Below are 27342 nucleotides of genomic sequence, written 5' to 3'. Positions count from 1 at the left end.
GTTCTGTTACGTTAAAACAATCATTTAAAAACCCATCTTTTTCACCCAATTTGCATGTTAAAACCTTTTCAAATAATTCTCTTCCCTTCTAGTTTCTAAATTTGCTTACAACTTTGGCTCCCTGTCTATTACTAAGTTCATAAGTTTCTTTAAACCCTTTTATTTCCCAAATAGGGATTTTTTCTACTGGAAAAAGCGCTTTAGCAAAGCTTTTAGATTAATCAAATGTAAATGCTTTATATTTGGCTTCAACCTTGATTTTACCTCTTCTCTCCAAAATTTTTCTTTTCAATACATTTGAGTAGTGAGGTTCAGCACTACGCTATCTAAATTTGAAAAAACTTTACATCCAAGTTTTTAGTTTTTATATTTCAGAATTTTCTCTTCTCTTTGTGAGAGTACAAAGGTGGGGTAATCCCGGTCCAATTATAATCCAGCACTTTTTACACGTTTTAGTTGGTCCAGATAATGGTAGATTTACTCTTTCCAGTTCAACTCTTCCTCTACTTTTATAGATGCTCCAAACATATAATGGTTCGTTTTTGGTAAGAATCTGATAATATATAGATAAAGGGGTTTGTAAATTTTACATGGTCATCATTTGTAAACTATAAGAAAATTTTGTGAAAGAATTTAATTTTTACCGATCAATGTCGATCTAGTTTAAGATACTACAAAAGTTTAATTTTCTTTATTATTCCATCCACATTTGAGACGGGATGAATTTTCTGGTCAACATTCTTCATAGACTCCGAGCACCTTTATTTTTTGTAAGTTATTCTTATTTGACAACAGTATGAACATAAAATAAAAAAATTAAGTTTGCGCCATCTCTGGAAGTTACTTATCTTGAACACTTATAATCCTGGTCACACCCGTATAAACCTATTTTATTTTTTTCGACGTCGAAAGAGCATTTATTTTCAAAAACTTGGCTATAACTATACTTGGTATGGTGGTTTCGAAAGTGCTAACCGTTTTTGGGTGGACATTTTTTTTCAAACTTCCACTAATTAATTGCCTATTTCAAATTTAAAAAAAAATTCGTAAAAAAGTTGACCATTTGGCTTAATCATTATATTGCCAAAAGGAGATTTTTAATTTTTTTTTAAGAGAGGCCCTCCACTCAAAAAGTTCCCGCTCGCAGTCGAGCCATCAGTAAAAGGCCCAAGGTCCTTAATTTTCCTCTACTACACATGACGTCAGAGTAAAGAAAAAATAATCATTCGAATTCTTGTAAGTGTGTATTCGGGTCGCATTGTTCTTGTTTTTACAATTGAACTCATATGCCATGGAAGTGGTTTCTTAAATCTTTACTTTAAGTAAAATACAGTAGCAACTTTCTTATGTTGATAAATTCAAAGATTAGCTTTACTCCAAAGAGCTTCTGGTTAAGAACATATCAAACTAGCATCACTACCTCAATAATCACATGGTGAGTAATTCTTTAAAGTTTTTAATTCATTTGGTATTTAGTTATGGTTACAGGTAGACACACACACACACACACACACACACACACACACACACACACACACACACACACACACACACACACACACACACACACATAATTATGTATGTATGTATGTATGTATGTATGTATGTATGTATGTATGTATGTATGTATGTATGTATTTACATATGTACATTTGCTAAAAAAAGCTTCTGGGAAATGTGATTAAAATACATATAAAGTTTTTTTTAGGTCTAGTTTAAATTATGTAGGCAATTTTTGACAGCTGACTTTTGGAAATTATTCCTGTCTTCAACTGAACTTCAGTTCTACAGCTAAACTTTGAAAACCAATAAAGAATACAAATTTTAAATCAAATGAATAATTTAAGAATTTAAAATTAATTTCCAACTGAGATTTTCACTCTATAATACAAATTTACATAATTTTATATAAAAAAAGTTTGTATAAAAACAAATTTATAGGAAGTTTATTTCTCTGCTGCAGGACCAGCAGAACAGGAGGCATGGCTTAAAAAAAATAAATTAAAAGCTTAAATTTTTCATTAAACTCTTTGGAAAAATGCAATATGAGTTTCTCTTCAGCGCTATTATTGTAGACAATAACTAGTTTAGTAGCATCTACTTTAACTAGCTCTACATCAATCTGAGCAACATTTGAAATAGCAGCTGTTTTCTTCAATCCTGTGCTGTACTTTATGCTTATTAAGATATGCTTTTTTTTCATAGTTAATTACAACATTACAAAGTTTTTAAACTTGGCAAAATGTAAGAGTGCAATGTTTGGCTAAAAGGTGTCAACATCATGTTATAATAGATATGTTAATGAATGTATTAATTATGATTTATTATATTAATACATTTTAAAAGAAAAACTTCCTGTCAATTAGTAAAAACTTTAAAATAAATATTGAGTATTAATGACAAATCTTCACAATTCCTGATAGCTAAATCCAATAGTTTATTTTTTTTAATTTCCTATTTCAAGTTTCAACATATTTTAAACATACTGGAATGTTAATAATTTTTTATCTGAAATTGCACAAATCATAATAAAGTGTCACAGCTAAAACAAAATTTCTATTGCTATTTTTAGTTTTCTTGTGATTTATACATTCAAGTATTTTAGGGCTTTAGAATGATATCTTCATGATAGATTTTAGAGCTTCAGAATGATATCTTCATGATAGATCCATCCAAGTTGTTTTTTCCTACATGCATACATACATACATACATACATACATACATACATACATACATACATACATACATACATACATACATACATACATACATAATGTACAGTGTGTGTTAAGATGTTTTCTCAGTTGAATTGAGCAATATATACATTAGGGTGGTGCTTTAAAAAAAATTTTATTATTTACTTTCTGGTACTCTCTTGTTTAATTTGTCGGTATCTACAGGTTGCTCAAAGACTTTCACTTTTACAATTATAGCTAATGTTAATGGCCTTACTAAAATTAAAATTGTAGTTAATAAGACAAACCAAATTGTAGGAATTCATCAAAGCAATAAACAAAAATATTATTACATCACATGTAGTTAAACAAAACAAATACAGTACAAAGCTGGGCATTAACCTTTATCATATGGATTAAATTTCAACTTATTTATATATAATTACTAAAAAACATTAATTGTCACTTAAAACGACACTAAATCTTATAAAATGCTAAAATTTCACAAGAATACATTGTAATTTTTTAAAATAAGTATAATAAGCAAAGTAACATCAATATTTTTAATGACGCCATATGTTATCTTTTGTCAGGCTAAGTATACCTGCAATGATACTATATGCTGCCTTTTGTACAATAAAGGTTAAAGAACTAATGTTTACAACAATCATTGCGAATATTGCCAGATTTCCATTGTTTGCTAAAACTGAGTATTAACCTCGTTCTTTGAATGCTCCCCATTTCTCTGTAGCAGTATACACTTATTAAGTCCTGGTAATTTATATATATGCTCAGATATGGGTTATAGCAGGTATTGCTACTGTTTTTCATTTTTTGTAATGCGCAAGTAAAAGTCTTGACCCATGTTCAGTAATTTCATTTACAACCTGTAGTCTTTAAACACACTTTTCCTAGGGTCAGTTTCTCTCAAGAACTTTCCTGTAAATTCGAGTATTTCAAGGTATTTATGAGTGTTGGCTATTACAAAATCTTCCAACACTTAACTGAAGTTAAGTCTGCAACATTATGAGTGAGACTTTGTACTATTACTGCCATTAAGTTTGTTGCATATTGATAAGTTATATTGGTATAATCCAGAACAGATGATAAATGAATGGTATGCTAACTGGCCTTCTTTTTGCATGCTGCTGTAAAATGGTACAGATGAGCACTCAGTTTAAAATTCTTTGTCAGCATATTTTTCAGTAGAAGTTTCCGAATCTGTTAGATGCAGCAAAAATATTGTGAACAAAGGCAAGTTTTTTTGTGCTCATTTTCCTTTTGCACTGTTTTTCTGCCAGCTACTTCCTTTTCTTTAAGTTACCTGTTAGTAGTATGACTTCTTGTCCATTCCCCCATGTAGCTTTTTCTTGAAGCTCCGAAAATGATCAATATTTCAGTCCAATTGATGGTATGGCATATGCACATGAAATATCAAACTGCTTGTTGATATCTTCCTGAAATGCATTTAATTACTGAGTGTCAGTAACTTTCTTTGAATTCTTCTTCAGTTTATTCCAAATTTAAAAAAGTTTTTCAAGTTTTTTAATTGCATTTTTTTCAATCATTGTAAGGATGTAAACCATATTCCACATAATAATCACCTCCCTGACAGCATGCTCCCTCTCACTGTGTGCTTTAAAGCTTTGTGATGTGCCATACAGCTACTGTACTTCAGGTCTGAATTGATGGCATCCTCTACAAAAGTATTGAAAATAATTAGTTACTTTATTATTTACATGTAATCAGGATCCTTTAAAAACTCTTCATGATTATCCACTGATCCACTAACTACTGATCCAGTAGTATCAAAGAATAAGTGCATTCAAATCAAGCCTCATATGTCAGTAAAACTATGCCTGGTATTTGGTTTATTTTTGTTCCATAAACATAAGCACAAAAGGCTTTTTAGATATTAATCCACTATGCTATAGTATCAAATAACAACAATTTACAATCAATTTACTAGGCAATTCTTCCAAGTATTTTCATTCAGCTTTATTCAATATTTAATTGTATACCAGGAGGTTTTATTAAATTTATTGTTATTTAACAAGATGGATGAAACAGGAAGTGATGTAATATCAAAATAATGTAAGAAAATAATATAAGTAAATAATATAAGTAAAAAATAGAAAAAAGTAAAAAGTACTGAAAGTCCAAAAAATTGTCCGTACTCTAAACATGTTTTTCGTTGAGCAATCTTCATCAAATTATTCTGAAACTTTGTAGGTTTTAATTTTTATTCAAAAAGGACAGGCTGAAGGGTGTACGACACTCAACTTTAGAAGGAAAAAGTTTTGCTATACATTAAGAACCGCCCTGATATATGTTTCATACATAATTTTAAAATTTTATTCTTCAAATTGTGTGACAATTTTTTTATTTAATAGATGGAGGGACCTGAGGCAGCATATGTGCAGTCTGACCTTTATGCCGATGTAATGGCAGAACCTGTTCAGCAAAATAATACAGTAAGTTATTACAAAATAAATAAAACAAAGGAAAACAAAAAAGATACTTCAAAGCCACTTTACATTTAAAAAAGAATAAGATAACTTCATATCCTAAAATTTTTAAAAGACTAAAAATAAAGTAAATTAGCAGTTTTAAAATCTAAGAGTTTAAAACATTATGTGTTGATTTTTCCACTGATCACTCACTGATACTTGGTAAGTTCAGAAATTGGTTTGAAAAATTAATTGCAATTAAGTCTTACAATTTCGATTAATTGTGGCTGGTGATTTCAAGGTAAGAGTAGCTGCATTTAAAAAATTAATAAAAGAAATTTTAAAAGATCTTAGTTTTTTATTAATGCTTTAGTTCTGACCTTACCCAACCCAATGTGGTTTGCTAAAATTTCCATACATGGGCCCATTTTGACCCAACCTTATTGACTTGTCTAGTATTTAAACCTAACCCAAAACTGTTCTAACTAATTATTTGTCACATGTTTGAAACCCCTATCTAAAGTTGACCCAGAATCTTGCTGGTCAACTTAAAAAGGATGCATATATTTATTTTATGTAATTTAAGAATAAAATTGGTAAAACTGTTGTTAATAAGATTTCCTTGCACAGTTTTTAAATATTATAAAGAAAGTGATTCATCAGCTTGTCAAGTTAAAATGAAAAGTGGCAATAAAAAATATTAAAGTTTTATACTGGTGAGAAAGGCTGCAGTGAAATATATAATTTATAAATTTTAAAATATTTTTTAGCAAGATCTAGACAATGGTGGATCACACAGAGGACCAATGGGTAATTGATTTAAAGAAATCATATTCTGCTAATATAAAAAATGCTTCACTTTTATTTTTCAGAAATATTTTTATCTTTATTTTACTTCCAGTGTCTGAGTATAGATCATATACTACAATTCATCCAAAGTCAATGGAACAACAGGAGAAAGAATCTAAAATTGCTGCCAATGTTGATCAAATCCCTAAGGGGCTATCGCTTTATATTGGGAACTTAACTTGGGTAAATATTTTAACTTTGAGTAGATAAGTTATCAAGTTGCTCAAGATTTTATGTCAGTATGTATAATGTCTCTACCATACAAATAATCTTTATGATTTATCAGTGTCAAACTCTTAAACATGATTCATAAGAAACAACATTCAACATGATTCATAAGAAACTCTCAAAGTAAAATTTTTTAAAGTTTAGCTTTGAGAATTTCTGATGAATATTTGAGAGTTTGACAATCAAAGTATGGATGGAAAGTTGCAATAGTCATTTAATGGTCTAGTTGGATGACTCAGGCCCTCAGAATTAGACAGTAAATATAATGAAAATTCTCTTCAATATATTTACTCCCCGCTATTTTCAAGTTTAGGATAGTTATAAGCTAGGATAGTCATTAGTTATAACTTAAGGAGTTGCTCCACAAACATTGCAAGTTTGAGGTAAAACCTCTTGCTATAACTCCAAACAGTTTACCACCTATTATGTTCAATTTTAATGTATAAATGTAACGGATATTTCTCTGGCATTAATTTCTATTTTTCTCATTTAAATGCACTATATTTTCTACTGCTGCTATTTCTTCTTTTGATGTCATTTTACTTTCAATTGATCTGATAATAATATCTCAACAACCTGAGCGCCATATCTTGTGCCAGATTTTTAGAGGCATATATCTGTCAAACAGAGCTTTTTTGTACTGTAAGTTTTAGTTAGCTGAATGATGTTTTGACCTTAGATTCCTACCAGCTTCATTAAATTACTTTGAAGGTCAACCTTTTCTTTCTAAAAAATTTGGTGCAGAAGCATCTTCAATTACAAAACTGATAGTTTGATTCAGTCATTCTTGATGAACCTCTAGAAACTCACTTCTTGTGTTATGACAGTGCATCTACTCTTGTCTAAGTTATACATAAAAACTTTATTTTCTTTGCGTAAACACAGGTGTTGTACTCATTTTCCCTTAATTAAACTTTTAAAACATCTGTTTTTAAGTTTGTGATTTTCTGGCAACACTCTTCAAAAAAATTCTTTTTAGCAATTCATTTTTTACCACATAATCTTATTGAGTTATTTTATCAAATAAAAAAATGCAGTGCTTTCACATGCCTACCTAGGATTTGTATTAATGTCAACTTGAAAAACAGCATACAATATCATATTACAACAATCCACATGTACTAAATTTTTTATTACAAAAAAACAGGTAGATTTTTTCTAGGGTTGTGAGAGACACCTGATAAGATTCTGGTTTTATGTTTGAAAGTTTTTGTTAGCTAGATTACTGCTTTGACTGTGCTGCAGATTCATTTGGAGCAATCAAAAGGTGAAAAAGTCTAATAAACCTGTTTTAAAGCTTAAATTTAATTCCATAGCAGGATTATTATAGATAATATGTCAAATATTGTGTTCAATTTTTTATTTTAGGGTAATTTCTGATTAAGTGAAACATATTTCACAATAAACTCAACTACTATTCATTGCTCACCCATTATCCTGTACTATAATCCTGTACTGTGTCAAAGAGCTTGACAATCATATTTAAACATGTAAATTAGCAAAAGAGAATTTAATGTCTCACTTTTATTTTTGATTACTTCAAAACTTATCAATCTGTTGATCAATATCTTTTTTTTAATAAGTTCAGCATCTAATCTACAGAGTTTTTTATATGTTAAAATGAAATTGTTTTTGTGTGATCTTTTAGTGGACAAATGATGAAGAGTTGTCAAATGCAATCCGAGAGTGTGGTGTCAATGATTTGTTAAATATCAAGTTCTTTGAGAACCGTATCAATGGTCAATCAAAAGGGTTTGTGTACTTTAAATAAGATTAATGGGTTTTTAAATATTCAATGCTTGAAATAAATGTAGGGTTTATTATATTGGTACCTGTTGCGTTTTTAAGTTCAAGCTTGGTACAGGTAACAGGATCTTTTCATTCCAGATTTGTGGATATATATTTTTTTTCAAATCCAGATTAAAGCATTTTGTTAATTAAAAGAATTGATAAAAGCTTTATATGAACACAATTAGTTTCTTGTAATTAAAACACTTATTTCAAGCATTGATGTTATAAAGATTGTTTCAAATAAAAGTTTCTTTGCTTATTATAAGTTCATTTTTTTACAAAAATACTGAATCTCCCATGTTATTACTTTAGATAGTGTTTGGCTATGCAGCCCAGAAAAAAAGAAAACTTCAAGACGCAAATTATATTATGACAACTTGTAAAATGAAGCTTGCTGTAAAATATTCTGTTTGCATTCGCTTTGCTCATAATTGTAACTTTTCTCATTTTTGTAAATATTTGAGCAAAGTGGATGTAAACATTTTATGAAGGATTGAAGTGAAGGAACTATTTTCTGTATTTCTCCATAAAAATAACACTTCAGAGAAGTTATAAAATAAAATCTTTTGGGAATCCCAATCAGTTCAATCCTTTAGAGAGCAAATGTAAATTTTGTCATTGAGAAAACAAATGTAAAAACTTTTTGTTCTATTTGCCTTTTCTGCTTTTATTTGCTGCATGATTAGATCAATAATTTTTTTTTGGATTCTTTAGATGGACTGGCAAAGATAATAAAGTATTTTCATTTGTTTTCTGATTGATTATCAACATTTTCAAATTGGCTAATAATTGCCATGTAAATTGTAAAAAATTTAAGATAGAAGTTGATGTAAAAAAGATGATGTAGTGCTTTTTACTGTAAACTAAGCAGTAATTCTAATATTCCTGACATCAGAAATTCATTCCATTTTATATCTTCAAACATTATATGATTGTAAATACACATTGTAACCATGACACATTGTAACCTTGACGCATTGTAACCACTTTTTTCATCATTTTTGTGAAATTGTTCACTACTTTCAACGAGATTTTGTCGAAAAGCAGTTTTTTGAAAAAGGTAATTTCCAGTTGAGATAACTTGAGTTCAGGTTGTATGTTTAAGCTATTTGGCATAAGATTGAGGTCAAATCCTTTTATTTGTGTTCTTGAGTCTTGCTTTTTAGTACAGTTGCTGCGGATTGTTTTTGATATGGCAGGTTTTTTTATTTATATCTCAAAAATAAATGTAAAATGCTTGTTACATTTTTAGATTTTGTTTAATCGAAGTTGGTTCTGAAACTTCCCAGAGACTATGCATGGAAAGACTACCTAACCAGTAAGCAAAGTTCTGCATGGTTTACAAGTTTGTTTTTTTATTTGGAGTTGTCAGTACCAAGTCCTAAAATTGTGTCTCTTTTTTTACATTGTAAGCTATGTTTTGGTTTTTTAAAACTCTTTATCAATCTTTTTATTAAAATGTTTTCTAGAACTCTTCATAATCAAAAACCTATTGTCACATTTGTAAACAAGCAATCACTGACCATGTTTGAAAATCAGTCTAAAAAAGGTGACAATATTATACTGTATTTTATTTTAAGATTAGTTAGAAGCAGAATGTTATTGGTCGTACGATAATCTGTATATCAATTTGAGTTATGTATAAAAGTTTGTTAATAACATTTTGTAAGATAATAACTTAAAATGAATTGTTTTGTTAACAAGTTACAATAATTTTTTTTTGCATTATTCACCAAATATATTTTTGTTTGACATTTTAGATAAACCAGTTGGCTTTAATGAAGACCAAAGAAAGATATATCGGGATGACCAAAGAAAAGTAAGACCTAGCTTCATACCATCAGGTCCCCAAATTATCCATGGATTACCCCCTCCAGGAGCTAATGTTGTTGCTGCTCCTATGCTTGATCACACACTTATGCAACAGCAGCTTCAAATCCCTGCAGGTTTTCCTCCCGGTAGTATAATAGTTGATGCAGCTGGCAATATCATTCATGGTGGTATGCCAAGTTTAAATCTCCCTGGCATGATGCATGGATTGCCAGTTGGTTCTGTTTCCGGACAAATAGCTCCTCATAGATCTGGAATTGCCCCACATTTGAACCCAGCCTTTGTTTCTCATGAGAATCAACCGATTGATCCAATGACTGGCCTTCCGTTGCAAACAGCAGGTCTTAATGAACAAGATATGGAATCGATGAGAAGAAACCAAGCTGTAGCTAGTACTGCTATTCAAAGAGCAATGACCGATGCGAACGCCGGTGAATTTGAAAGTGGTATTGAAACGTTGGTTACAGCGATTTCTTTGATAAAACAATCTACAACGGCATCTACAGACCCTGCACAAGTTTTAATTCAGTCGCTGCAAGATTGCCTTCAAGGTTTAGAAGGTCAGCTTGTTCAGAAAGGTTCCGGCCATCGAAGCAGCAGGTATGATGACTATGAATATGATAGAGAGAGGAGTAGGCGAAGAAGAGACCGATCTCGAAGTCATGGCCGTCAGTCTTATTCTCCACGACGGTCTAGATCAAGAGAGAGAAGGAGGAGATAAAACGATTAAACTATGCTTTGTTTAAACCGAAATGATGGTTAAGATTATTTCGTTGGAATTAATTACAATGTGCTTGATTTCTTCGCTGTTTCAAATGTTGTTTGGGAAGTCAGTTAACCATAGTTTTTTTATGGGTTTACTTAAATCATTTTTTGACATTATTAAAAAGTGAATTGTTTTTCTGTTTTATATTTTATTTTATTATTATTATTTTTTTGTTTGTTTTAATACCAATTTGGTGAATGAAACAAACTGATTAAAATTTATGGTTTTAAAGACCATGGTTGGTTTATAAGTCAAATTTTTATTTTTATTTTATTTTTTTTTTTCAAAAACATGCAAATTTTTCTTCGATGAAAAAAAACTAACAATGGAGTGCCATATGTTATTTATTTAGTATTTATTTCTCACTTTTGTTCGATTGACCAACACGGGGAAAAACCAGCCAACACAGTTTAGCAAAGAATTTTTTGACATTCTACCTAATGATAGAGAACTAATCTACCCACTGATAAGAGAATTAAGTAAGATCGAGGATTATTGGCAGTCTATTGTTAATCTACTTGATAAAATCATTTGAAACCAATCTTAATGAAAAGAAGGAGTTAAAGAAAAAATAAAGTCGTTAAATAAAAGTGTTGTGTGTGCGTATGTGTGTGTACGTGTGTGTTCAAGACGATCTTTCGTCAACTAATGTATTAAAATGTGCAGATTGATAACCAATATAAAGTTATTTACAAGAAACCATTGTTATATTTTTTGATCTACAAGTTTTCCGCAAATTGATCTGTTGTCTTATATACCTATATACCTAATATAATCAATCAGCCATACCCCTTCCCAAAATATTTTCATGTACTGATTTTTCTACCGATAATAAATAAAAAGACTAATTATGTATAGTTGATAGGCTCAAACTAAAAAGTTTAGAATGGTAAAATTTACTTGTTTTCGCATAAATCATAGATAGATAACCTCAAGTTCTGCATGTAAACTCATATTTCCAATAGGTCATTCTAATTTTCAGACCTCTTAGCTGATAAGTAAAAATTTTAATTAAGTTTCCCACTTTCCAACAAATCGGCTCTTATGAAAAGTAAGTCATGACTTAGAAACTGTGCATGAAACCACATTAGAAAGCATGAAGCTGCGTTAACTGATTAAAAGAAACTTCAGTGTACTCGAGAAAATTGTGACGATAATTTTCAGAAAACTATTAAAATTTGAATCTGCATTGTCAAAATAAACCCCAACACCACAGAAAAAAATACAGAAAATCTGGTATATTTTTTTAAAATTTCAATTTTTATTTTCTTTATAGGTAGTTTTTAAAATCAATTAAACAACCGGTCTTTAACGCTCAAATCTATTTTGAGTGATTTTGTGTGTATTTTACATAAAAATGCTAGAAAAATTTCCCAAGAAACAAGTGACATCAAAAAGTAATTGATGAATGCATAATAATTACGTCAAGAAATAACTAGTGCAAAAAAGATAAGCACTGCAGTGAGTACAGTGAATTCTTATGGATTGTATTGGCATTAATATTTTTTGGTAAGAGGCTGTTTTGTAAAATACATATATTTAGCTTTATACTTGATCCTAAACTCTTGAAGCCACAAATGAAGCTAATAGTTTAACATTAACATTTAAGTCATACTATAAAAGTCTGCTTATCATAAAGATACCAAGATGTTATTACAGAAAAGGAAAAAAACAGATCGAAAAACCTTTATTATTGTCTTGTTATTTTTGCTATTTTATCCTCATCAAAAATCTTCAAAACATTCACAGATTCTGCAGACTGTTAACAAAAAATTATGAACAGTATAAAAATTATGAACAGCATAAAAATTATGAACAATACAAAGAAGACTATTACTAGCATTTTTGAAACAAGAAAATGATGTTTAAAACGAGTTTCAGCCGAATTCGTTTGTCCAATTTTCCATAAAACATTTTATTTGAGCAGAATTGTTTTTACCAAATAATTTCCTAAAAATTGAAAGATTCATTTTTCAGCTTTATGGTTTAACGGAATCCACTTGTACATCTAGTGATTTATGGTATGTTTTTTTTGTGGTACGTTTTTTCACTACTAAAATGGTTAACAAAGTTAAGGAATAACAAATATCGTTGTGATTGGAGTTTTCTGTCGGATGATATCATGCTAACCATACTTCTGTTATAACAACTTATCTAAACAACATCAACTGTATAGATTGTGATCAATTTATAAGTGCAATAATAATATTTATTGTACAAAGTAAATCTGTGTTAAACGGGTTACGATGTAATTTGAGTCACACTTCAAAAAAGCGAACAATAAAACCAAAAGAGAAAGTATAGTTAGCATAGGAATTTTCCCTTCGATGAAACAAAAAATTTAACAAGAATCAAAAATATTTTAAATTTTGTTTCGGGTTCTCATTCTGAGAAAAGTAAAGTTTTGAAGAAAAAAACAATATTTTTTTGTGTAGAATTTCAATAATTTGATTTTTACGGAAGTAAAAGTACAAATGAAAAATTTTTAAAATAAAAATGTGTCATTTTTTAGGGTTAAATGGGTCATAACCATTGATTAATTTTGGTAAGAGGTCAGCCTACTTTTACAAAATATTCAACTTCAAGCTTGATTTAAAAAGCTGATAGACAACATATTCTATTTTTAAATGGTTACGCAAAACATGTGAGCTTGAAATCTATGGAGATTTGTCAAGATTTGTCGCTAAAATTAATTCTTCTTTAGCTGGATGAACGCTTACAAAAATGAGTGAATGTTATCACAGTTCATAAATATTACCATGCATTTTTTCTCGATTTTTTGATAAACACCAGCTTTTTTTCTCAATTCTTTGAAAACACCAGCTTATGTCCAGCCTTACCAGCAGAATTATTGTAGTACTTTGACCTACAATCTTGTAAATTCATATCGCTTGATTGTATAAAACCGAGAGATTTTTTCTCAAAATTTTGATATTTCCTTCTACCTCAGACATTTGTTCACGATGAGTTTGATCAGGAGTCAATTCAAGCATTAAAATATTTGGTTGTCAGGAAAGTCATGTCGGTTTTAGTAGGTAAATTTTAACAATAAATAACTTTAGTAATACTTACTCAAATCAGTCAAAATAAGAGCCATTTGAATCAGCATATTTTTGCCAACAAGAAACAAGGAGATTTATTCTGTCACCAAAAAAATTTGGTGCTCGAGATTCGATGAAGTCGACGAAGGCCATTTTTGCCTTCCTTCGGTGCAAGGTCTGGGGAGGTATGGTGGGTGAGGTAGAACTTCGACGCTCAACTCGTTTAGTTTTCAAACGGTGATTTGTGAAACATGTGGTCAAACATCGTTATGTAGTATGAACGTACCACGCCTGTTGATTAATGGCATAGTTTCGGTTGCTGCCTTCATAATTTCGCATAATGTCGATTTCAACACAACAAAACTCTGCAACCATGATTTGGCCTGATTTCAAGAAGTTATAGTGGATCATACCGGCAGCAGACCACCATACTATACCCTAAGTCGTTTTTTGGTGAGTTTTCACCTTTGGGAAGTGCCTGGGAAGCTCGTTGGCGTCTAACCACTGTCCCGAACGTCTCCGGTTATCGTCCACTTTTCATCACACGTTCCGATTCAATTCAAGAAAGGGTTGTTTCGGTTGCGCAGAAGCAAGGAAGAACAAACCTCAAAACGTGACAATCTTTGTCGATCTTTCATATCGTGGAGCACCCACTCTTCGAGTTTTTTCACCATTCCAATGCGTTTCAAACCATTTGAAACAGCTTGATGACTGACTCCCATTTCTGCGATCCCCTGAACCGTTTGGGATGGGTTGGCTTCCACCAGGGTCCTCGGATTCTCGTCTTGGATTACTGTAGTTCAACCACTATGGGGCTCATCATGGAGGCTTAAATCTATAGAATAAAATTTTGTGAACCAACTCTGAATGGTGCGTTCGCTGACACTATTGACCCCAAATGCCTGGTTAATTTTACTATTCGTCTTGGTAGCACTTTTTCCCAATTTAAACTCATACAAAAAAACAGAGAAAATTAAAACGCATATAAAAAATGAATGGCATTAATAGGAAGAGCATTCAATTTTACATCGAACACTATATAATAAGTGGGAAATTATTTATTCAGAAAATTAAATGACAAAAGAAGCATGCATCAAACTGACAAACCTTTCTTAATAACCTAATAAAATTTTGCTTTACTTATTCTCTCTAGCTATCTATCAAGAACAATGGATGTCATGATGTAAATAAAATTGTTCTGTATTCTTGGTGAAAGATATGAAGTGAATCCAGAATAACTCTCCGCATATGTGTTCTTTTATGACAGGTTTCAATGAGAAATTAGCATTAACAAAACAAATATCCCAAATTAAAATCTGGCTGAAGTGACTCTATGACCTCGTAAAACCGGGTTTGTATTGCAAGGATTGCAAGGGTTTTATCAAAATATGCAGTGTAAAAGGCTTATCAAAATATTACACCACTTCTGACTTTCTATTTGAATTTGCTCTTGAAGCATTACTTATAATTTGAAGAATTATTTATAATTTGCGATTTGCTGAAAATGATTAACAGCCATTTTTCAAGAATTTATAAACTTGTAAACATATGAATAAATATGATATTCTTCAAGAAGTACATCATTTACAAATTTCAATTCAATATTCTCATAGTAAATAAATTTACATTTTTGTTAACATACATTCTTATGTAAAATAAATTTTAAAAAAGATTAAAAATAAAACAATTTTAACTTTTAAAAATATAAACATATATTTACCTTAACATAAACATATATTTACCTTAATATCTCTTAGGTTTATAAAAAAACAAAACAATACAAAACAACAGCAGGCCCAAAGCATTCTTAGATTAGGTAAGAATGTTACATTTAAAATCACCCAGTAACGTTAATTTAGGGATATCAAATTATCTATAAGCTTTTTTGAACCCAATAACTCCCTTTGATAATTTACTTAACACTTTTTTCATATCTTCTTATTTCCATTTATTATAACTTCGGTTTGACAACTATAAAATGAATATGGCTTAAAAATAAGAATAAAAGCAACGTCAGCCAAGAATAGGTAAAAGCAAGAAAACTTTTTTCTGTCGTACTGGTACAACGCAGGAAATTGAGCTATTATATATGAGTTGGGGCACAAGTTTATTTATAAGTAAACATAACTTAACATTAAATAAAGTGAACACAATTTTTTTTTCGACTAAACGATAATTTAATTATTCTAAATTTACATTTAATAAAGAACATAAATATGTTAATAATTAACTTGCAAGATTAATTACTAAACATATATATATATATATATATATATATATATATATATATATATATATATATATATATATATATATATATATATATATATATATATATATATATATATATATATATATATATATATATATATATATATATATATAAGTGTGTATAGAGAGAGAGAGAGAGAGAGAGAAAGAGAGAAAGAAAGAGATAGAAGACAATATAAAGTGAAAACAAACTTATTGCGGTGAGGATTTATAACAAGGTTGGTTTATGACAAACAACAGTACTATAAAGAACTTTGTGACACTTGACATATATTGAGTTGCGATCGTTTGCGCAGATGTTTCCGCGGTTCTTTCAAAATTCAAGCGGTACGACTGAAGCACTGGTACAACTTGAGCACCATTATCTTACGAAACTGCTGGTGTAGAAGTACGGAATACTTAACCAGTAGGAATTACTGTTAGTAATTTCTACCAAACGGTACAAATAATTCATACCAAGACACTGTACTTGAGTAATGAATACTTAACTGTTTTTTTACGTTGTAACCACAGTAAAACGAAGGAAAATGCATTCGATTTAGTTTATATTCAAACTTTAAATTTGATTTGTAATCATTTAATAATAAAATTTTAAAAAACTTAAACAAATTTCTTTTCTTTCTATTTTATACATAAGTAATTTTTTATTTATTCTAAAAATTTCGTCAGCGCATAATTAAACCGAATAAAATTTCCGTCTGAAAACCTTAGGAAATTCCCCTCTGAAAACCGAAACAAAATTCACCTCTGAAAATTTTTTGTTGTTAGTATTGGACTGGAAAGAAAGTTTTTTCGTACATGACCATTACAAACGGATCTCATTAGAACTTGGAAAGCTCTATGATTTTCTAGAATGCTCTAGCATTTGTTTTTAAATGCATTTCCAGGCAATTATACAAGCGAGTACAGATGATTAACTTGACATAAAATGTTCAATCAGAAATCCTATATTCGACAGTGCATCATGAGTTTCAGCTCGGTCATTCCACCGGTGAGACCTAACATAACATATACCATACCCTAGGCCAAGGCAAAAATAACAAACGCACATGTCAAATTTGGTTTTAATATTTTCGTTCCAATTACTTCACATTTGAGGATCGTTCAAGATCTGATCGTCCAACTGAAGTTGATTTTGAAGCGGTATACAAACTAGTGGAGGAGGATTCGATACTCAGTAGATGCTGTATAGCCTCCACATTCCGATCTTCTCACACATCAGTGCTGCGCTGACTTCATTCATCGGGAAAGGTTCTAAAGTTAGTAATTTAGGTTCCCGACAGTCTGCCACAACATAACAAATACATGCACCTTGAGATCTAAAAATTCTTGCTCTCTAAAAACAACGCTTTGATTTGTTAGATCGCTTAATCACTGACGATGAGAAGTAGGTACTTTATGCAGACCACTGGTACTTTAACCAGAGCCTCAAAGCAGATCCTTACCAAAAAAAGGTTATGTTGTCAGTGTTGTAGGATGTACATGACATCGTGCATTTCGAGCTTCTTCCTCCCAATACCACCATTATGGTTATTACTGTGAACAATTGAAACAAAAGACTCGGGCAAAAAACCATCCAATTACCGGCACAGTATCAAAAGATATGTTTTTTACCCAATAATCCACGACCACACATGGTAAAATCTGTTTTAAACTTATAGAAATGGGATGTGAGATCTTGCCTCACCTGCCATATCATCCAATCGCTCCAAGGGACTATCACCTTTTCCGTGCACTGCAATTTTACATGCCAGAGATGAATTTCGATGATGTTTGTCAACTCGAAGCTCACATTCGTAAATAATTTAAGGCGCAGTCAGGCTTCTACAAGGATCGGATCCATTGCTTGCCTAACAAACTGAGAATTGTTGTTAATAATAATGACGATTATATTGTAGATTGTGTTTATTCTGAGGACTGTAAAGAGTATTCTGAGGACTGTAAAGAGTAAACTATTTAATGAAAGTGTGAAAGAACTTTTTTTTCAACCTAATATCTGGCACTCGAGTTAAATGCTCGATACTTAACCGGTAAGAAATACTGTGAAGTGCTATGTACCTAAGTATTACACACTGTGCAGCATTTCCTGTTTAAGTGCAGGATTGTATTACGGTTTTATACGAGAAAACAAGCTACAGATTGTTGAACTGTTGTTATCTCAAAAGTTAAAATCTTTTTTTAAAAAAAGTAAAAACCTCTTTTTAAATCCTAACTCTCTTTAAAAAATGTTGTTTAAAAAACAGTTTTTCATACTGCATTATTACTTGATGACAGTTTTTTTCTCGGTGGACCATCTTCGAGGTCCATTATTTCTTCGAGCGTCAACGAAGAAACATTCTTCTGTTTTCGAATAGGTTTTATGTTAATATCGCGGACAGCTCTGAACTCTCCTACGTTATTCAAATGCTCGTTCTCTAGACGGAAGAAGTTCCAAACAAAACGTCTACGAAGGAAAAAAGAAGTGAAACAACGTCAATCAACAAAATCTTGTGCTAAATTTTTACAAAGGAAGATTCAAAAAAATTAAACCTGAAAATTTCAACCAGCGCAAGAAATAAAGTGAAGAACTCATGGAACAGAAATCCAGAGTTGCCTACAGATACAGTTAACGTCCACATAAAACGTAGCAGAACATCACCAAACATAGCGATATAATAGAATATCTAAATTAAAGTTGTTTCAATTTTTAAGATCAATCACTGCCTCTTTTCCCCGTTCCTCCCTCTTTTTTTGGAGCAGCAATACAAAAATAGAACAAATGCTCATTATCAATTCAAGTTCAGTAGCAAAAAATGTTGGTTTTACAATCAGAAGGTTGAAAATTCTCTTAAGTGAAATCATTTCTCTCAACCTCTAGTAGTGATTGCTAATAATTTTTTGTTATTATTTACTTTTTATTCATGTCAACTTTCGTATCAACTGTGACAGAATAAATGAAAAAAAGACTGCGACTTTTTCTTACTATTATTGATCATTTCTTAATATTACACATTACTTTATAATTGGAAAAATGATGAAATCTTTATAATATTAACATGTTAACTATGTTCTTTACCTGTAGTTCTAAAAATTGCCTTTTCAGCACATCAAATTAGTTTATACTTATGAGACTGCCTTCAAATAAGTTTACATTTTTGAGACTTTACTAACGTTCACTAATGTCTGTAATTTCAGCAAAAATCTCTTTTACTGTTTGCTTGAAAAAATAAAACCTACTGCTATTGAAAAATCATTGGAAAATGATCTTGAATTTAATAGATTTGCGGTCATGTCCTGGTGTAATATCATTTCATCAAGAATATAGTATTTTAAGTATAGCCTGAGTTTTTAGCATAGACTGAGTTTTTAGCAAAGACTGAGTTTTTAGACTGTGTAAACAAAACTAGCAGTTTAAATATCATAAAAATCTCTACACATGTTAAGGAAATTTTTATCTTCATATACGTAAATTATAAAAAGTGGTAAATTATAAAGTTTTTACTGGTAAATTTTTTTTTTTTTTTTACATTAGTAAAGTTTAAGTAAAATTTACCTTATAATCATAAACAATATGTTCTCTGAGGAAACGATTTTCGCCAGCATCTTTTGAAAACAATCCCCAATCCATTTTCAAATCCCAAAACAATGTGTAGAATGTACTGATAAGTAATGAGATAATCCAAACATAAAACAACCAAGTGCGATGGCCTGCATTCGCATCTAAGATTAAAAAGATTAATTCAAAAAAAAAATTAATTGGGGCAGAAATGCTGCTTTGAATGAACTAGTTTCTGTTTAGAGAAAAAAACTAATCTGCTTGTTCTTACATAAAAAAGTTTGTTTTATGATACTAGCCATTGCATGTTGTGAACATTAAAAATGCAGTGATTTGAGGCATACTTAACAAGTCATTAGTTTGAACAAGTTTATTTTAACTTTAAAATAAAAACCTTTCTTTGAGTTACCTTCTTTTACAGATGTCACTGTGGACAGTATTGTTACAAACATTGATGTTGAGTATTTTCCGGCATTAACCAAATGAGGAAAAGCCTTTTTTGAGTCCTTATAACGTCGTAAACACTGTGCAAAGCGAAACCAAGCTGGAAGCAATGCAACAATTGGCCTGATCCCATTTTTTGTTGATGTGCATTGACCTGAATCTTTTGAAATAAGAATGGTAGATTACCACTTAGACAGATCCTACAGAAACACTCAAAAACAATTTTAAAATGCTTTTTTTTATATAAGAATTTCCTCTCTTTATAAAGAAAATAAAAATGACTAACCAGGAGGAATGTGCCAATCGTATACATAGAAACAAACCAAATACTCTATATCCAGCAAAGGTATAACCAAACTGTTCAATTGATCAGCAAGCCAAAAGTCAGCAAAACAAACATATTTAAAAGGCGCAATAATAATCCGAAACTAAGAATGCAAAATATTTTTACCAAATTATAAAATGAAACTTTAATTTATAAATTATTCAATCAATATAAGGTGCATTAAGGCTTATTTTAAAACTGTAAATAAATTCCACTACATTTTTAAATATATTTTACATTTAAAAACCTACTAGCACTTTCAGCAACCATCGTCTAGACCTGTATTGAAAAGTCTTTGTTGGGTTCACTAAGTATAAAAATGTAAAAACAGCCAATGCTAAAGGGTGTGCAAAGATAGTGATTTTAAAATCATTACTGAAAAGAAAAGCAATGCAGCTCAAGCACCATAATGTCCCAAACATTGTAGCTGTCTACAAAAAAAATAAAAAAAAAAATATAAAGTTCATGCTCAGGTAATAAATCTATATAAAACCAAAAAAAGACTCGCATAGATAATAGACACACCATGAGATATTCTGCATATGATAAATGATGCCGAGGGTCAAGTTCAAAAATCAGCACATGATTAACACCGGCACGACCCCAACCACGCACATTTATTCCGAGTAAACCAACCATAACATAAAAAATTAACATGCCTCTATACATTCGTAATGCAGGTTGCCATTGCAAATGGGGGCCTTTGTAATAAGCTGAAATACAAAAAATTAATACAACTATTGACTAGAATTCTTGAAAACAAGCAATTTAACTTGATGACAATTATTAATAGAAATCTAAATCTGTACCTGCAACACCTACAACAGTAAGTAGAACCAGGAACAGTCCAGTAAAGAAACCCCAAAAAAAAGATGTAGTTTCACTTTGCTTGTAAACAAAATATAAGTAACGATAAACATACACCAATGTATTGCATCATATATGTAAATATTGTCATATACATAAACACTGTCATACACACAAAAATAAAAATATAAAAAGTAGAAATACAAAAGCATTGATTAGAGGAAATATAAAATAAAAATAAGAAATTGTTTTGTAGCAGCTAAAAATATGAACAATGGTTATTTAGTATTTATGTAAATGTTTGGGCAAATTTTATAGTGAAAACCATAATTCTATAGGTGCAACACACCTAAACAATGTTTTAAACTAAAGCATTTCAAGTGACTTTATAGTTCTATTTATAAATTATATTAGATATAGTAAAGATTTAACCATAAAAAGATTTTGATAAAGTCAAAATTTATATATAAAATATGTCTTGATACCTAATGAGTATTATTTCAGTGAATATTAACCAAACATTTAATAAGAAATTCATATTTTTAAATACTGGTTAATATTCATTGAATTTAATCGAGTTTCAGTCTAATTTTTGTATACTTATTAATAAAAAGTATTAGATACTCATATAATTATTAGACAAAGACAACTTATCAAATTATGCATATTTATAGGCAGCACTCATAAAAAGAATACACCTTTCCAGATATAGGCAAAACTCGAAGCCTGTTCATTGCTTTCCGACGATTTCCACCTTCTAAATCTTCAATCGCAATTGACTATAAAACAAATGTCAAAAGCAACTCAAGATTTTACAAAAAAAAGATTATTTTACATAAAGTATATCAAAATTAGTACCTCAGTATCTAGAATAAGTGTGTTGATTTGTGTGTTGGTATAGAACACAGATGATTCAATGTTTGCTACTCTATAATCTGCACCGCTAGTTGTTTTGAAGATCTTAAAGACCGTACATATATATATATATATATATATATATATATATATATATATATATATATATATATATATATATATATATATATATATATATATATATATATATATAAATCATAGATTGAGTATTTTTTATTTAGAAATATATATACCTTGTCATGCTTTTTTAAAATCTTTCGAAAAGCAGTGAAATTAAGTTGCTGAAACATAAATAAAAAACAATCTTTGAATTGTTTGCAATACACAAAAAATGCTAGAACCTTTTGAACAAATTTGTTAATAGAAAGTAATTTGTAAATTAGGTATTTTTCCTCACTTCTTAGGTATTGCATCATCACATTTTATAAACTTTTATATTTTTTATCATTTTATATCTCAAAAGATAACTAGCACCTACTACCCTCCCACTTTTATATTTCTAGATGAGAAAGAGAAGGAAAAGAAAAGAGAAACTTAAATTTACCTGAAAATTTTGTATGAGAACTAAGCTGAGATAAAATTCACTGACCACAAATCTCATTTCTTTCAGTTTTTTACTAGAAAGAGCTTGAGTCTTTAGTTTAACTGGAGTACCAAAATGGGCATCAGAACCATCTCTTTTTCGCACAGTCAAAGAGCTGTTTACAGCATAACGAAGTCGTTGAACTCCAGCATTTGCCATTTGAATTTGTAAATTAGTAAACTTACGCATTGCCTCTGACAACTTTTCTGAAACAATATTGAAATTTTTAAAAATTTACAGATAATATTTATGCATTAAATATATGTAATCAGAAAGAAGTTTTTCTGAAAGAATATTTAGGGCATCGTCAAAGAAGACTTTTATTCATTCATACAAAAAAACATTAAAAAAACAAGTGCATCTTGTAACAGAACACAAAAATCAATTAAATAAACAATAACGGCATGATGATAATTTAAATTTAAAGAAAATTTTAAACAGAAGATGAAATGTTTTACCAGCAAAGAAATTATTGACTTTAGCAAGCTCCATGTTACAAAATGCAAAAAAACTAGCATCGCATTTTTCAAAATAACTTTTCAATGCTTCATCTGATAAATCTAAATAAAATTAAAAAGAAATAAGAAAATACATTTAAAAAACCATTAGTACAATATAAGTACCAAACATTATTTTTCAGAGAATTTTATTCAACATTTTCATTCTTCCGTGAAAATTTACCGCTTCCATGTGGTGCAGAGGAGCTTGCTTCATAAATAAACTTTTTCATTTCCTGTTAACAAAAAAGAAAAAATGTTTAGGGAAAATAAGTAATTGCTTTTTGAATTAACAAAATAACTCCATAAATAGTTAAATATTAAAAAAACTTGTTGATATTATAAAAAAATTAAAAAGCAACATATAGTTTAAATAATTACTCAAAAGATTTAATAGAACCTGTTTAATTTCAATTTAACTTCTTATAGATATTTTTATACCTAACAAAATAAGTTTAAATACATGCCATTAAATGGAAACAATAGCAAGCAATAAAAACTCATACATCATACTGGACGTATTGGCTTCTCCATTCTGGCGTTAGATGAGAACCAAGATGTTCAGAAAATTTCATGTTTCACTTCATCAACCTGGAAATATATACGATTTCTAAGACAACCTTTTTAAGATCTTTTCTTAGTAAATAATTTTTACTTAAAATGAAATCAATCTTACTGTAATTAACCATAATCACACATCAACAATAAATTTTGTGTGTATCTGTTGCTCACCACTGGTTCCCAAAAAATCTTCTATTAATAAAGAAAAGTTTTAAAATTTGTTGCTATGGAGCAAATAGCATATAAATATAAAGTTTTTCTTAAGCCTTTGTTTTCTTCCTACAAATTTGATTTCATTTGAGGTCAGAGTATAAGGGCTTTTAAAGGTCAATTGATGTAATTTGATGCTAATTTAAAACATAACTTTATTGCTTTTTTGTCAAATTATTTTATAAATCTTTAAAAAATGTAAAACTTTTAAGTATATAACTTTATTTCACTTATCATCAATTTCAAAAAAAAAAAAAAAAAAAAAATACTAATTTAACTTGTAGCTTTTTAATATATATATATATATATATACATATATATATATATATATATATATATATATATATATATATATATATATATATATATATATATATATATATATATATATATATATATATATATATGTATATATGTGTGTATAAAATATAATATATATCTATATGATGCATATATAATTCCTAAAATTCCATAGAATTGTATTACATAGTGTTTTATTTGTAAATACTGATATTGTTTGAAGAGCCTTTTCTTTTTTGTACAATAGCTGAATTGAAAAACAGATTTTACATAAAGCTTAACTTGACTAGAACTTACAATGTATGAGCTAAAGCCAGTTCATAAAGTTAAATGAAGTGACGGAAAGCCCAGCCTCTCATTCAACTTCAATATAAATATTTTTTGTTTTACAATTGCTAGTTACAAACCTTTTCTGATTTTATGTTTTTTTTACAAACAAGATAAAAATTTATTTTAAAATATTTCTCCGGAAGAAATAACTCCTTCAGTCAACAAAATGTACTTTTTATTTTTAAGGTATTATCAACTATGTTATTTTTAATGAAACACAAACATTTTTAACATGTTACATGTATTTGTAATCAATTTTTTTGATTGCTGATACTTTATATAAAAATAGTATGTTAAAAAAAAACAAAAAAAAAAAACATACATAAAGTAATTAAAATTCCCATTTGTTTATTTATTCTATTGTATTACAGAATTATGAGCTGGACACAAGTCAATTATAAAGTCATGTGTAAAATAGAATCTGCCAAAAAGGATGCTCATTAAGTTAAACAAATTGTTATATTTTTTGTTTCAATTATCTTGAATAAAATAAAATATTTAAAAAATCAAGGTCAATCTATATTGAAAAATAAATGCTGCTGTGAACAGCAGCAAATATATATATATATATATATATATATATATATATATATATATATATATATATATATATATATATATATATATATATATAAATATATATATATATATATATATATATGTGTGTGTGTGTGTGTGTGTGTGTGTGTGTGTGTGTGTGTGTGTGTGTGTGTGTGTGTGTGTGTGTGTGTGTGTGTGTGTGTGTGTGTGTGTGTGTGTGTATATATATATATATATATTACAATTAAAAGAGTTTAGTCTTTTCCTGAAAAAAATTTTGAAAAGCACTTTTATGTCAAACATGATGTTTATCCTTCTAAATAACATTTTATTCCAACTGGCATAAACAAAAAAAAATAAGTACATAAAATGCTTTTTATTTGAAAAAATACCATATATTATTTGCAGATGTAAATCAAAGTTTTTGTAAAGAAAGCATTCTAAATCATTTAATTAACTTAAATTATTTAGCTGTATGTATGTATGTATGTATGTATGTATGTATGTATGTATGTATGTATGTATGTATGTATGTATGTATGTATGTATGTATGTATGTATGTATGTATGTATGTATGTATGTATGTATGTATGTATGTATGTATGTATGTATGTATGTAAAATGTTTTAACCATATTTTAACTTAAACATGTTTGATCAGCAAGATCTGAAAAAAAAAAACATACTAAATTTAAAGTATTAATTTACAACAAACTAAATTGCTTTTCCTTTCTGCTTCTACAATTCATTGTGTACTTGACTTTTAAATATGTCTTTCTTTAGTATGGGATCATTTTAACTGGCTGAGCTTATAAAGACGCTGCGAATCCAAAACAATTAGAGCTGGCGGCTCTTGATACCCAGATTTTACGTTCTCTACTTTCTTATTTCTGATATACAGTTTATGATCTTAAAAGATAATAATACTGTACATCAGCATTTAAATAGTGGCAATTTATCTATTAAATAACTTGAAACATCACAAAAAAACAACAACAACAAAAAAAAAGCTTAATCAGGCAGCAGTGAGAGATGAAATAACAAAGAAATTACAAAGAAATTACAAAGAAACAACAGAGAAAATAACGACCAGCAGTTTAACTGGTTTTTAACTTGTAACAATATATATCTTGATGTAGATTATTAAAAATGGCCAGAGTAATTAGGCTGTCTTTTTTTTTATGGCTTATAATTGTATTTTAAGCTTTTACGACGAACAGAAAAAATAACGCATTTTAACGTTATGAACAAAATGTTTTTTCACACGATTTTTATGCTGCACTTTGATGGAAATATTGCTTCATTGTGAAAGGTTAAATTAAACTCAATAAAATTGGATTTATTGAAATAAAAAAGGTTTAAATATTTTTCTTTTTTGAATTTCATGAGTAATTCTTTTATTTAACAGCTTTTTCAGAACAGCTATTATTAAGTGGAATATATAGAATAGGCTTTGTCTATAATCTTATGCTTTCTGAAGTAGTTAATATCACCTGAATATTTTAACAGCTTCTGAACTATTTAATATTTCCATTTAATTTAACGAAAAAATTGCATCAGGCAACTTTTTTTGAAATTACCTGTTAATATTTTGTTTGATAACCAGGTTTTGCGCATGGGCGCCCGTACATGGAGGAGAGAGGAACATCAGCCTCTTATAATAGGTCTATATCAAGTATTTTAAGAGAATATGAATTTTAAAGTCTTCATACGATGTGAAGGGTGTTTTGTTGCAGGGATGAAATTGCATTATTGCACTAGCAAAGTTAACCAACGAAAAAAAAATGCATTGTGATTTTGAAAAATCAGAAAACTTCATAAATGACAATTTTACTAATTTTCTGTTAACTAAAATAAGCAAAACTAAACTGAATTTCTCTATAAAAAAAATTTTGGTTTGAAAAATAAAAAAAAAAGGCCTTCTCTTTACTATCTTTTTATTTCATCATTCACTTTTTTTTTATGTAAAGACCCTTTTTACTAGTCGTAAAATTTTAAAAAAGCTAAAAATTAAAAAAAAGTAAATTGGGTAGCATGTTTTAATACGTTACCCGATTTTGTTACCCAATCATCGGAACAACCCTTTTTTCTTTTCTTTATATATATATTTTTTCTTTTCTTTTCAGAAGACCAAACCATCTAATATATAGGAATTTTTCACTAAGGCCAATGATGACAAAGCCAGCTGCAATGAGTATCATAAAGAATTCATAGCAAAGTAGGGATGCGCAAACACCTCAAAGGCAAACATCCAGATCTGTTCACAGAATTAGAAAGAAAGGATGCAGATAGAATGATGGTTAATGACACTTTTGAGGTTAATTCTGATGGTTCTGAATTGCCTATTTGATGAATATTCTTCTTATTGCCCACTTGATGAACATTATTTTTGGGAGTCATTGCTGGCAAATACTCTATGCTTGAAAGGCTTG

At 29.3% G+C, this 27342-nt stretch overlaps 2 protein-coding genes across 8 annotated transcripts; one reads left to right on the top strand and one right to left on the bottom strand.

Moving 5' to 3' along the window:
• Positions 1 to 1174: 1174 nt before the first annotated feature.
• LOC145181244 (cleavage and polyadenylation specificity factor subunit 6-like) lies at positions 1175 to 10937 on the top strand. Of its 3 annotated transcripts, none has more exons than XM_090100352.1 (9): positions 1222 to 1435; positions 5070 to 5150; positions 5897 to 5936; positions 6028 to 6158; positions 7852 to 7955; positions 8307 to 8373; positions 9247 to 9312; positions 9464 to 9543; positions 9755 to 10937. In XM_090100352.1, exons 5-9 carry the CDS (start codon positions 7940 to 7942, stop codon positions 10543 to 10545), a joined length of 1020 nt encoding a protein of 339 aa, XP_089956478.1. In that variant the 5' UTR covers positions 1222 to 1435; positions 5070 to 5150; positions 5897 to 5936; positions 6028 to 6158; positions 7852 to 7939; the 3' UTR covers positions 10546 to 10937. The 3 variants fall into 3 exon arrangements, with proteins under 3 accessions (XP_089956477.1, XP_089956478.1, XP_089956479.1); XM_090100353.1 differs by having other exon boundaries at positions 8307 to 9054; XM_090100351.1 differs by lacking the exon at positions 8307 to 8373 and having other exon boundaries at positions 1175 to 1435.
• A 7104-nt stretch (positions 10938 to 18041) lies between these two features.
• LOC145181243 (solute carrier family 53 member 1-like) lies at positions 18042 to 26514 on the bottom strand. Of its 5 annotated transcripts, none has more exons than XM_090099624.1 (17): positions 26491 to 26514; positions 23646 to 23722; positions 23476 to 23560; positions 23154 to 23205; positions 22931 to 23032; positions 22434 to 22678; positions 22123 to 22170; positions 21872 to 21973; positions 21712 to 21792; positions 21016 to 21094; positions 20732 to 20919; positions 20458 to 20637; positions 20168 to 20309; positions 19847 to 20041; positions 19435 to 19601; positions 18432 to 18565; positions 18042 to 18345 (listed from the first exon to the last, which is right to left on the bottom strand). In XM_090099624.1, exons 3-17 carry the CDS (start codon positions 23542 to 23544, stop codon positions 18150 to 18152), a joined length of 1980 nt encoding a protein of 659 aa, XP_089955750.1. In that variant the 5' UTR covers positions 23545 to 23560; positions 23646 to 23722; positions 26491 to 26514; the 3' UTR covers positions 18042 to 18149. The 5 variants fall into 5 exon arrangements, with proteins under 5 accessions (XP_089955750.1, XP_089955748.1, XP_089955749.1 ...); XM_090099622.1 differs by lacking the exon at positions 26491 to 26514 and adding an exon at positions 25619 to 25871; XM_090099623.1 differs by lacking the exon at positions 26491 to 26514 and adding an exon at positions 25597 to 25824.
• Positions 26515 to 27342: the final 828 nt, after the last annotated feature.

The sequence above is a fragment of the Hydra viridissima genome, unplaced genomic scaffold, assembly GCF_058129835.1.
Source record: "Hydra viridissima isolate aposymbiotic clone 2 unplaced genomic scaffold, HvirCarnegie_v1 scaffold_10, whole genome shotgun sequence".
In the NCBI taxonomy this organism is placed as follows: domain Eukaryota; kingdom Metazoa; phylum Cnidaria; class Hydrozoa; order Anthoathecata; family Hydridae; genus Hydra; species Hydra viridissima.
The sequence above is the reverse complement of the archived record's forward strand: the minus strand, read 5'-3'. Positions and strand labels throughout refer to the sequence as shown.